Consider the following 13,732-nt stretch of genomic DNA (forward strand, 5'->3'; position numbering starts at 1 on the left):
AGGGGGTGTGCAGGGAGAAAAGTGCAACAGTGAATGAATGGAAATCCAAAGTCTCTGTAAACTTTCATTAAAAATAATGTTATTGTTGTTAAGTGCCATCGAGTCACAGGCGACTCATCGTGACCCTATGAATGAAAGTCCTCAATACTTGCATGCATGACTTTCATCCTTTCTCCAGGTTCATAAGGTTTCTGGAGGCAAGCTATTTATGGAAGTAGGTGCCACTCCTGCTTCCAAGCTTGTTCCAACCGGGGAGCACCACAAAACACTGTCCATCATGGGTAACCATTATCACATTTGACACATCAGTGTCACAGTGTTCAGCTTCACAGCAACCACAAGTTACCTCTGTACAGCAAGTCCAAAGTCTCTGTAAACTTTCACTAAAATTAATAATAAAAAACCAAATAAATTAGAGGTTCTGATGCCATCCTTCACTAACAAAATCAGCATGCAAGATTATTTCTGGAGAATAGAAGTAGGTGTTTGAAGGGTCTGTAGAAGACTTTCAGTTTTCACTCCATATTATTCTGTAATCTTTTAAAAAGAAACTGTATCCTTTATAATGGAAATCCATTGTTAAAATCAATGTAGCGATACAATTCGCAAGGACACAAGGTAGAATTACACTGTTTGTTTGTTGTTAAATGGCATTGAATTGACTACAACTCATAGTAACCCAATGAACAACAGATCTGAGCCCTGTCCAATCCCATAAACTCTCTCAGAAAGGTCAGTTAGTGTGATGGCCCTACCTCAAAATCTTCTTAGTCAGTCAAAACTATGTCACTCTAGGATGCACATATTATCAATTTTATGCTACCAATCCATGTGTTCTGTATCAATTTCCATCCCAAGTGTTTTTACCTTCTGTCCAGAGAGTTCAGTTGTCAGTTTAATTTAGTGTTACTTTGTAGGAGCCCACAGAAATTACAATGTTTAATGCTAGACCTGAGGGTTGAGGTAAAAAGAGCTGTTTAAATGCATATGATTTGGTCAGTCTTTGACTCTCAGCCTACCTCTACATGCATGCACATATGTTATATATGATCTGTTATATGATCTATAATCTCACTAGCTATTTTCCTATTACCTTTCACAGGATAGCTGAAAATGGCGTGGTTATTGATGCTACAGCAAACAGCCAACATAAGTATGCCCACATTAGGAAAAAAACCAACGTTTCAATCTCTTCTATGCATCAGTTAACAGCTTTCCTTCTTTTCCCCCTTTAGGGTATACAAAGTAAGAGGTGGCAAGGGGGGATATTTTTATAAATAAATATATTTATATATTCTCTATTTGCTAAAAGTAGAAAGTATAAAAATAAATGTTTAGGTCATTAATATAGGAAAATGTGTTACAAAGGACATAATTCTTGGGTTCCACACATAGCCTTCCTAACATCCAGTTCATGAAATCATATAATTCCGTTCACATGAACAAAACAGCTGAAACATCATCCTGTTTGTCAAGAAAATAGGGGTTTGTTTTGTTTTGGCATTTTGTTACTGTCATTGTCAACGATCTGACGTATATCGGGAATTGATCTAACTTTACAGAACTATGGCTCTCTTCCAGGTGGTTGGCCAGGCAGCAGTCTCCAAATTCCTTGGCATAGACTTTTGTAAGATGAGGCTCTCGGGTGGAAAGGCACTCAAATAATGACTGGGGAAGACCTTCCCCTCCTTAAAGTCCTTCATGTCACAGATGGAGAAAAGCTTTCATCCAATAAAAGACCTTCATTTGCTAAGATGGCATGACTCAAAATTAGCAGGAACAGCTGCAAACATCCATTAATAATCAGAACGTGGAATGTATAAAGTATGAATCTAGGAAAACTGGAAGTTGTAAAAAATGAAACGGAACGCATAAAAATTAACATCCTAGGCATTAGTGAGCTGAAAGGAACTGGCATTGACAATTTTGAGCTAGATAATCATACAGTCTACTATGCTGGGAATAATAAAGTGAAGAGGAATGGTTTCACACTCTGGTATAAAAGAACATTTCAAGATCTTAAGAAACTATACTATCAGTAACGAGATAATAAAGCATACAAGAAGGCTTGTTAATAGGACCATTATTTGAACCAAATACTAAAGCCAAAGATGGAGAAACTGAGGATTTCTATCAACTTTTGTGGCTTAAAAATGATTTAACATACAAGCAAGATGCATTAATAAATGGGGATTGAAATTATACAAGTCAGAAACAAAAAAGAAGAATTGAAGTAAGGAAAGATGGTTTTGGTGAGTTGAGGTAGCATCATGTGTATCATCCATTAACAAGAAGAAAGGTCATTGTTGTTGTTGATTGCCTTCAAGTCAAGCACGACTCATAGTGACCCTATGAACAAAAGGCCTGCAGACCCTCTAGAACTATCAACATTTATCAAAGTTCATAGAGTTTCCAGAAGCATGTTGCTTAGGAAGTGGATACCACTCCTGCTTCCAACCATTTACAATAGCCAACCACAAACTGAAATACTTGGGAGTGAACCTAACTAGAGATACAAAAGACCTATACAAAGAAAACTACAGAACATTTCTGCAAGACACAATAAAAGCCCCAAAGAAATGGGAAAACGTGCCCTGTTCATGGATAGGAAGACTCAATATTGTGAAAATTACAATCCTACCAAAAGCAATCTAAATGTTCAATGCAATCCCAATTTATATGATACCAAATTCATTTTTTCCAAGGAGATTCAAAGGAAAATTGTCATGTTTATTTGGAGAGAAAAGAGACCCTGAATAAGCAAAACACTTCTGAGAAATTAAAAATGAAGGGGGAGGAATAGCACTCCCTGAATAGTACTCAAAATCTACTACACAATAGTATTAACTAAAACAGCTTGGTACTGGTACAATGACAGGCACATAGACCAACAAAATAGAACTGCGAACCCAGAACACAGCTATCTATGGTCAACTGATATTAGACAAGGAAATAAAACTTATCAAATTGGGAAATGACAACTTCTTCAACAAATGGTGCTGGCAAAACTGGATTGCTACCTACAGTCTTGAAACAGGATCCACATCTCACACCATACACAAAAATCAACTCAAGGTGGATGAGAGACCAAAACTATAAACTTCTTAAGAGACAAATTGGGATTAAGCTTAGAAGGCCTCGTCTATGGTATAAAGAGACTGCCAAACACAGCCAGAAATGCACAATCTGAAGAGGATAAAACTGATGAATGGAACCTTCTAAAAATTAAATCCTTGTATACTTCAAAACCTTTTTCCAACAGAGTGAAAAGAAAACCTACTGACTGGGAACAAACATTTGGCAATACCATTGCAGGAACAAGTCTCATATCGAAAATTTATAGAATAGTCCTGGGCCTCCACAAGAAAATGACTGATAATACAATTATAAAATGGGCAAAAGACATGGAAAGGCTTTCCATGAAAGAGGAAGATATTCGAATAGCCAGCACATACATGAAGAAATGCTCTAAATCACTGGGAGTAAGAGAGATGCAAATCAAAACGACAATGAGATACCATCTCACTCCAGTAGCAGTGACAAAGTTTAACAGGACAGCTAGTAATAAATGTTGTAGAGGATGTGGAGATATAGGAATTCTTATATATTGTTGATGGGACTATAAAATGGTACAACCACTCTGGAAGGCAGTTTGGCGTTTCCTCAAAAAGCTGAACACAGAAATTCCATTCGACCCAGCTATTTCACTGCTTGGAATATACCCCAAGAAAATAAGAATTGAGGCACAAATGGAGATTTGTACACCAATGTTCATATACAGCTCCAGGCATTAATAGAACCCCCGAAGGAGGGATACTTGCCATTGGGCTGTTAAGTGTGCTCAAGCTGTCGACCTTTACAGGTTAGTGCCACTCAGTGTCCGTGAGGTCTACGTAGGCTCATGTCTCAACTCCAATCCTTAGTAACCAATAGTTGATTTTTCTCTGCAAGTTTCCTTTTTAGTAAAATGAGTCTAATAAAGATACTCCATCAATACAATATAAGTCTAAATGGAGTACAAAGGTATATAGTTTTGGTTGTTGTTGTTGTGTGTTGTCGAGTCTCCTGCGACTCACAGTGACCCTATGAACAACAGCCCTAAACCCTGCTCTATCCTGAGCCAATCTTATTGTCTCCGACACACCTACCCCCATTTCCCCAGTCACTGAATCAGTCCATCTCATCAAGTGTCTTCCTCTCTTGCACTGTCCATCCATCCTCCCAAACATGACATCACTCAAAGGTGTCTGGTAGTTAGATAACAAATATTAGCTGTTTATTATTATTATTATTATTATTATTATTCTCATGTGTTATTAGCAAGGACTTGTACTGCAAACCTCAAGTCACAGAGTTCAAATCTACTACTAGCTGCTCTGAGGGAGACAGGCAGACAGTTTCCGCCTGTACAATTTGCTGTTTTGAGAAAACATTGGCAGGTCAGCTACAAATCCGGCCCAACTTGATGGCACACAACAACATAACAGCATCATCATTAATAGTAGTGTTACTACCATCAAAGATTGCAAAATGAAGTCTAAAGAGGTTTGGGCAGGATAATTTAACTAGCTAAGGACCCTTATGGTGTAGTGTGTAACGTGTTGAGTTGACAGCAGGTTAGAGTTCAAATGCTCTAGTCTCTCTGTGTAAGAAAGTTAGGTAGTCTCTTCCTTTAACTAATTTATATCCTGTATAAGGATTTCTTCTACAATTAACTTGAAGAAGTGTACAAAAACTATGCACAAAAGGATGCTTTGATTATTGGCAATAGCAAATCTTAAAACAATTCTGATTGAGAAATTTACACATTCACACAATGGAATACTATGCAGCACACACGAGCAATAACTTTGTAAATTATTACCTAACTTGGGAGGGACTGGAAAGTATTATGTTGAGTGAACTAACTCAGTCCCATAAGGATAAATATTGTATAAAACCATTATAGCAGAATGAGTATAAGGACCCAGGAGGGGTTGGAGAGTCTGGAAGCAGAGGGATGTCGATGTGCAGGGGGAGGGAGAATTAATCATTGGGTTGTACAATCTGATGGGTGGTGGGTGAAGGAAATGGAAAGAATTTGTTCAAATTTGTATTTGAATTTTGTAAATAAAGGGAAAAAGAATTCTGAATGGGGAAATTGTAATTACGAAGCATTTCATAAAATAGAATAGTCAAGATATAGACAATTCTTCTACACATTATTAAACAAAAAGGCAATCAAGTTAGAGAAGCATTTGTGCCACAGTCACCCAGATGTGCTTAATAACCAAAGCTCCAGGGGGTGAGTGAACACCCTGTCCCAGGGGAGTAATGTGTGCACTGGAACATGGACGGTATCAAGCAGACTCTCCCAAATCTTGCCTTACAGGTCTGGATCCTCCTGCCCACTAGTTTGAAAACAGCCCTTTCCTTGGTGTTTGTGAATCCTTGCAAGGGATTATGAGCCCAGGTGTCACAGTGGTTAAAGCCCTTAACTGCTAATCAAAAGATCAATGGTTTGAGTCCATCCACTGTACAATATGAGAAATATGTGGCAGTTTAAATTTTATAAAGATTTTCTGTCTCAGACCCCCTATGAGGCATTTCTACTCACAGGGCTTACTATTAATTGCAATCAATTTGAAGGCAGTGGGTTTGGCTTCCAAAGGATTATCAGACCCTAAAAAAAGAAAAAGGGGCAGTGCTCGCTGACCTGGCCTCTGATGGCAGGGGATGAAAGTGGACAGACCTACAAAGAGCAGCTTGGGCTGAGGTGAAGACAGAAGGGAAGCAGGGGTTTCCACAAGATACAGTTGGTATATGGGATGGGATTCGTTATCCTCACACATTTGGCAAAAAAGGCAGGTAATCTTAGTATCTTTGGGCAACATAACTGGCAAGGACAGTGGGACTTGATTTATGTGGAAAGCTAAGTATATTCACATTTGTACAGAAGAAAAAAAATAACAAGTTAAAAGAAATAAAAAAATTTGAAGACATATAAGTAGGCTAACAGACATGGAGTAGAGCAACTGAAGAGGAGAGAATGTGCAGGCTTTATATCCGCACAGTTGAGCACTCTTACCTGACACTCAGCACTACAGTATTTGGCAACTTGGCATTGAGAACATCGTAGCAGTTTCTCCTTCCTGTTAAAAAGAATAACAAAAATAATTAATTCTACTTTACGAAATAGTGAAAATCATATAGAAGAATACATTTATGGGAAGGATCGATGCCTTTGAGCTGTGGTGCTGAAGAAGAATATTAAATATACTGTGAACTTCCAAGAGAACAAACAAGTCTGTCCCAGAGAACGTGAAACCAGATTGCTCCTCAGAGGCAAGGAGTGTGAAGCTCCTTCTCACATACTTGGGCATGTTGCCAGGAGGACCCAGTCCTTGGAAAGGGACATCATACTTGGAAGAGTGGAGGGACAGCACAGGAGAGGAAGACCACAGATGAGATGGTTTGACACAGTTACTGTGGCAATGGGGTCAGGTGTCTCAGAGGAAGTGAGGTTGCCTCAGGATAGGCAAGGTTTAGAGCCATAGTTCATAAAGTTGCTATGAGTTTCAGTCAACTCAATGGCACAGAACAACAATATATTAGTGCTGCTGTTGACTGTACTCTAACCCATGGCTACCCTTCATCATGTTCCAAAGTTGTAAATTTTAAGTAGAGCAGACTGCCCACCTTCCTCCCATGGAGCAGCAGATGGACTTGAACAGCTGATCCTTTTTAGAAGTTTAGCGTGCCCCCAGAGCTCTTAATCCTCCACACATAATGTCTTCTAAAATTAAAACTCACATATTCATGAACTTTCACCATTGAGTCTAGACCACGACATATTAACCAATGATCTTTTTCACATAAACCACACTGTTCCTCAGAAGCAAGGATTCTGAAGCTTCATCTGACATACTTTGGGCATGTTGCAAGGAGGGACCAGTCCTTGGAGAGGGACCTCATGCTTGTAAGGGTGGAAGGAAAGTGCTGGAAAGGAAGACCCTAGATGAGATTGATTGACTCAGTGACTGGAGAAATGGGGGTAGATGTATCACAGATTGGCTCAAGAGAGAGTAGGCTTCAGAGCTGTTGTACATAGAGTCACTATGAAATGCAAGCAATTCGACAGTACATAACAACAATAAAAATACAAAGAGATTTCTGCCTTAGGCAAAAATTGCACTTCCTAGAAATGTTAGTTTCTCCACCTGTAAATCAGAATCAAGTCCATGAATTAACGGATAAAATGGTATGCTATGGGAATAAATAATATGTTTTAAGTCATTATTTAAAGAAAGTGGGGAGAGGGAAAGGAAGAAGAGGGGATAAAATGTGTAACAATAAATGAATGAAAATCTAACTTCTCTTTAAACTTCTGTTAACATCACAATTAAAATAAAATTTTATTAACAAAAAATGTAAAATCTTTCTGAGAAACAGTTTCCACTAAATTTTATTACTGCCATAGATTAAGTTGAATTAAAATGCTCAAATGCTTCTACCCACATACCATCGCAGTAACAAAAACAAACCACAAATGAAGGAAAATATTAACTATGAGTTTAATCCATAAACCATAAAATTACAAGTGACAAACCATATATGAAACTATCGACATTTTCAAGGTAGCTAAGGGCATGCAAAGTCAACATCAAAGGGGAAAAAAAAGACCTGTTTCAAAGCATTTCCAACGTGCCAGGCACGGTTGAAAGGCCTTTACATGTATTAGCTCACATCATACCTCAAATCATCCTATAAAGTAAGCATTTTTCACGCCCACTTTAGAGATATTTCAGTATCTCTTGAGAGAATAAGTAGACGGAATGGTATAAGCTGTCTAAAGCAGCACAGTACACAGTTCATACGGCAGGTAAAACTGAATAGGTAAGAGGAGAATGTGATAGATTAGAACTTAACACCCCGGTGCCTGGGAAAGCAGGGGCTAGGCAAGGAGCATAAAGCAAGGGAAAGGGGATTAAAAAGTCTAAAACAAACCTAATCAAACTCCCCCCCTCACCCCCGTCCCAAGAACAGATACAGAAATCCCAAACAAAGCAAGTCCAAGGACTTTGGCCCTAAAACTTCCTATTAACATAACAGCTACAGGTGTGTCACAAATTAGGTGCAGGAAATGTAGTAAAGCATATATGACAACAAAGTGGGTTATATGTATTTGTGGGGGTTTTTTTTCATCTCGGTAAATATAATATTGTTATTGTTGTTGTTGTTGTTAAGTGCCATCGAGTCACAGGTGACTCACAGCGATGCTATGAAGGAGAGTCATCAACACTTGTATTACATAATGTAAAAATACAATACTTATGCTGAGTGAAATATCTCAGTCACAAAAGGACAAATATTGCTTAGGGCCACTACTGTAAAACAGGACTGACACTGGGGTTGAGGGAAGACAGAGAAAAAGGGGACGAACAATGAACTACTACTACATTGCAACAGATGAAGAAGAGAACTGTTTAAAAGGGCTATATCATTAGGTATAATTGTCATGACAGGAGTCCAGAATGAAGGCTGCACAGTGCAGTGGACTTGGGGGGAGGGACTGCATAGCAATGAAAGAGTTTTTCTTATACTCATCAAGGAAAAAAGTGAATTGGGGGGAGGGAGTGGGCAGGGAGAAAAGTGCAACAATGAATGACTGGAAACCCTAAGTCTCTGTAAACGTTCATTAAAATTAATTTAAAAAATTATACAATACTGTAGTCAATGAAGTTTGCAACTCAAATGTAAAAACCCAGAGCTGTCAGATCAGAACAAACTCATAGCTGGCCTCCAGTGGGTGTTCTGAAGCTGTGAACCACACAGGAAGAGACTAGCCACCCCTCTCCTTCAGAGTTGCTGAATGATCAGAACTGCTAGAGAGAAGGCATCATTGGGACAAAGGAGCCACTCCTGACAGACTCCAACACCACAGCTAATGGTAGAAAAAAGTCTGAAGCATTTCAAGAATTATCAGACTGTGACAGAAAGATATACAGTAATGACATGCTGTTGGGGGAAATGATGTCCACAGACTTGTGCTGCATAGAGTTGCCCCAAACCTTCAATTTATCAAAAACACAATACTGTGACACACAAGACATTTAAGCATGCCTGTATGCCTGTCTGCTATCACACTCTCACAGGCTGTTTATGAGGATGATTCAAATAAAAGGATACTTCCAGGTGCTATGAAAAGATATTCTAGGTAAATAGTACCTGGGAGGGGGAGGAAATCCTAAGCCTGTGCAACTGTATCAATATGGGGAGGGGGGGGACTTTAATGTAAAAAATAGCATGAGGAACAGAAAAGGGATATATAAGAATTACTCACTCATCACCACTGAAGTTAATTTTGACTCACAGGGCCCCTCCCTCAGGTTGTAATGGCTATAAATAGAAAAGGGAGGACACAGCCCATCCGCCTGTGAAATTGTGGGGACACATGAGACTATCATGAGAGAAGTTGAAAAAATGCTCTAATGTATCATGTTGTTGTTGTTCTTGTTCTTGTTCTTGTTATGTCCAGTTGAGTCATCTGCAACTTACAGTGACCCTATGTAAAATAACTCTGAACCCTGTTCTATTCTGAGCCAATCTTACTGGCTCCAACACATCACCAAAACAGAAAACTATGGGCCAATATCCCTCATAAACATAAATGGAAAAATGCTCAATAAAAATTCAGCATGACCAAGTGGGATTCATAACAGGTATGTAAGGATGGTGCAACATAAGACAAACAGTCAGTGTAATTCATCACATTAGCAAAGCAAAACCAAAAACCACATGATTCTATCCATTGATGCAGAAAAGACCAACACCCTTTATTTGTTGTAAAACACTCAATAAAATAGGTATAGAGGGAGATTTTCTCAACATAGCAAAAAGTCTACACACAAAACCAAGTGCAAACACCGTTCTCAATGGAGAGATTAAAGGCATTCCCTTTGAGAGCAGGTACTAGGCAAGGATGTCGATTATCACTTCTCCTATTCAATAGTGTAGTGTAAGTTTAGCAAGAGAAGTAAGACAAGAGAAGGAAATAAGAGGTATCCAAATTGGCAAAAAGGAGTTAAAATTATCTCTATATGCAGATAATATAATAGTATACTTAGAAAACTGTAAAGACTCAGCAAGAAAACTACTGGACAAAATTTACTAATTCAGCAAAGTGGCAGGATACAAGATCAACATAGAAAAATCAATTGGATTTCTCTACAGTGACAAAGAACATACAGAAATGGAGATAAGTAAAACAATACTCATCACAGTACCTAACCACAAGATTAAATACTAGAAGTATAACTAGAAACACAAAAGACCTATTCAATGCACACCCATGTTTATTGCAGCTTTGTTTACAATAGCAAGGAGTTGGAAACAACCTAAGTTCCCATCAACAAACAAATGGCTAGAGAAGCTGTGGTATATTCACACAATGGAATACTACGCTGCATTGAAAAACAAGGAACTCATGCAATATTATTCAAAATGGTTGACTCTGGAGAACATTATGCTGAGTGAAATATCCCAGTCACAAAAGGACAAATATTGCATGATGCCACTGTTGTAGAATGGGACTGTCCTTGGGGTTGGGGAGAGACTGAGTAAGATGGGTTCAATAATGTATGCTGCTCTGAAACAGTGAAGGGAGAAAACTGTTTTAAAAGAGATATGTGAGATTGTGTACCAATGAGGGAGTTTTTCTTTTGCTTTTCAAGGAGAGGAGCAAACGGGGGGGTGGAGGGGTTTGTGTGGGGAGAAGGGTGCAACAATGAATGAACGGAATTCAAAAAAAAAAAAGTTTTCTCACAAAAAAAAAAAAGAGAGAGAGATGTGATTAGGTATTTCTGTCATGACAGGAGTCTAGAGTGATGGCTACATGGTGGAGTGGACCTGGGGGAGGGTTTGTAAAACAATGAAAGAATCTTTTCTTTTACTTTTCCATAATTTTTGACTCGTGTACTTTTAACTTGTTAGTTAAATTTGTGTCTTCTAGGTTGCAACACCCCCATGATACATCTTCAAGGATATGAACATGTACAGCTAAGCACAATTAATAACAGTGCATCTAAATTCCAAAATCAATCTCCATAATAGTCTATGTGTTTCCTACTGCCAAAGGGGCCCTTTAGAGTAGTGAGAGATCTTCACCCTGAAACCCACAGCGTCCCTTTTCAGCAGGAAGTAGCTAAGAGAATACGCCATCCCCTTTTCATTATGAATCAGGGTGAAGTCTCTCTCAGGGAGGAGTGATAGGGAATGGCAAAGGACACACTGACAAAGGAGATTAATCAGAACTGGCTTTGACAAGCACTGTGGCAATTGGACAATTAAAACAGACATTCGGAGGGCAGGGGAAGAAGAACAAACTGGGGAGGAGGGTAGAGAGAACGGTGCAGCAATGAAGGAATGAAAACCCCAAATCCCTGTAAATGTTCATTAAAACGAATAAAATTTAATAATAATTTTTAAAAACTTAAAAAAAACAAAAACAAAAGAAAAAAAAAGACCTCTTCAAAGAAAATTACAAAACATTACTACAAGAAGAAACCTGGAGAAATGGAAGAAAATACTGTGCTCATGGACAGGAAGACACAATATTGTGAAAAATGACAATTCTATCAAAGGCAATCGACAAGTTCAATGCTATCTCAATACAAATATCAATTTTATTTTCAACTTGATGGAGAAGGCAATTTCCAATTTCATCTGGAAGGGAAAAGATCCTGAATAAGTAAAGCATTCCTGAAAAAGATAAATAAAGTTGGAGACATCCCAATCCCCGATCTCAAATCCTACTACACAGCCATGGTGGTCAAGATAGTGTCGTACTGGTACAGTGACAGACACACAGAAAAAATGGAATACAACTGAGAACCCAGAAATCCGCTCATTTACCTATGTTCAAGTGAATTTTGACAAGGAGACAAAATAAGTTAAGTGGGGGAAAAGAAAGCCTCTTTGACAAATGATTTTTGCAAAATTGGAAAATTACCTGGAAAAAAATTAAGCAAGACACGTCATACACAAAAACCAACTCAAAGTGGATCAAGAAAGTAGGAGTAAAACCAAGGACTATAAACATCTTTTTAAAAAAAAAAAAAAAAGAGCTTGGAAGAACTCAAGAAGCCCTAATACACAATATGAAAAGTCTGCCAAGCATCTGAAAAAACCTACAACTAGAAGAGAATAAAATACATGAATGGGACCTTCTAAAAATCAAATCTGTATGTACATAAAAAAACTTCTCCAACAGGGTAAAAAGGAAAGTCACAGGATAGGAAAAAATATTTAGTAATGACATATTTGATAAAGGACTCATATCTAAAATTTAAAGAATACTCCAGCACCTCAAAAAGAAAAAGGTAAACAATCCAATTACAAAATGGGCACATGATAGGATAGATACTTTACCAAAGAAGACATTCACATGGCAAACAAGCAATGAAGGAATGTTCAAAATCTCAAGCTATCAGAGAGATGCAAACCAAAACAACTATGAGATACCATCTCATCACAGTAACAATAGCAAAGTTCAACAGAGCAGCGAACAACAAATGCTGGTGAGGTTGTGGGGAAATTGGAAGCTTTATTCACTTCTGGTGGGGGTATAAAATGGTGCATTCACCATGGAAAATGGTATGGCATTTTCTCAAAAAGCTGAAAATAGAAATACCACTTGACCCAGCAATTCCACTAAAAGGAATATACCCTCAAGAAATCAGAGCTGCCATCGAAACAGATATATGCACACTCATGTTTAGAGCTGCATTATTCACAATAGCCAAGAGATGGAAACAATCCACATATCCATCAACAAATAAATAGATAGAAAAACTATGGTACAGTCACACAATGGAATACTACACAGCACTGAAAAACAAGGAACTCATAAAATATTACACAATGTGGGTGAACCTGGAGGACTCCATGCTGAGTGAAATATCTAAGTCACAAAAGGAAAAATATTGCAGAACATAACTTATAAAACAATACTGACATGGGAGTGGGGGAAATTAAGAAAAAAGGGGATAGATGATGAACACTGCATTGGAACAGATGAAGAAAAGAACTGTGTATTGCCCGACAACAGTCCAGAATAAGAAGTGTACAGCAAAGTGGACTGAAGTGGGGGGAGAGAGGAAATTATGCAACAATGAACGATTTTTTAAGTGAACGGGAGTGGGGTAGGGAGGAAAATGTGCAACAATGAATGAATAAATACTCAACTTCATTAAAATCACAGTAAAAAAATGTGGGGGCATAGAGGGGGGAAGACTACTACAATAAAATTGGCACAGGATAAAGCAGAATTTAGGGCTATTGTACATCAGGTCGCTATGAGACTCAGGCCACTCAACAGCACATAACAGTAACAGCAACAAAAACAACAATAAAAGGAAAAAAAAGAAAGAATTCTCCCTTAGTCCTATATAGTTGAAGGAACAAAGAATGGTAATACAATTAAAAAATATAACGACTGAATAATGAAATAATTTACCAAAATTAATGTGATAAAGCTAAAACCCATTAAAACCGTGTGAGATAAAACTTCTGTTAAAAGAAGACTGAGCAGCTGGTACTATGAGAAACACGTCTAAAAAAGAGGAAAAGAATGAAGTTATTTCTAAGCAAAGTTTCCATTTCAAGGAGAATGCTAAAATGTGCATCATTGCTCTGTATGATAAGAATGTCTTTTCCTATTAATGGTCCAGATGCTCTCCATTTTGAAAGCAAA

At 38.0% G+C, this 13,732-nt stretch overlaps 1 protein-coding gene across 1 annotated transcript in view; it reads right to left on the bottom strand.

The window, feature by feature from the left end:
• Nucleotides 1-13,732, bottom strand: part of SMYD3 (SET and MYND domain containing 3) — a 1,045,581-nt gene that overhangs the window by 805,490 nt on the left and 226,359 nt on the right. Inside the window, exon 2 of the mRNA XM_006897739.1 lies at nt 6,068-6,131. Within this exon, the coding sequence (XP_006897801.1) occupies nt 6,068-6,131 (64 nt within the window). The remainder of the gene's footprint in view (nt 1-6,067; nt 6,132-13,732) is intronic.

The sequence above is a fragment of the Elephantulus edwardii genome, unplaced genomic scaffold, assembly GCF_000299155.1.
Source record: "Elephantulus edwardii isolate Elephantulus edwardi_28Jun2011 unplaced genomic scaffold, EleEdw1.0 scaffold00214, whole genome shotgun sequence".
NCBI classification, from domain to species: domain Eukaryota; kingdom Metazoa; phylum Chordata; class Mammalia; order Macroscelidea; family Macroscelididae; genus Elephantulus; species Elephantulus edwardii.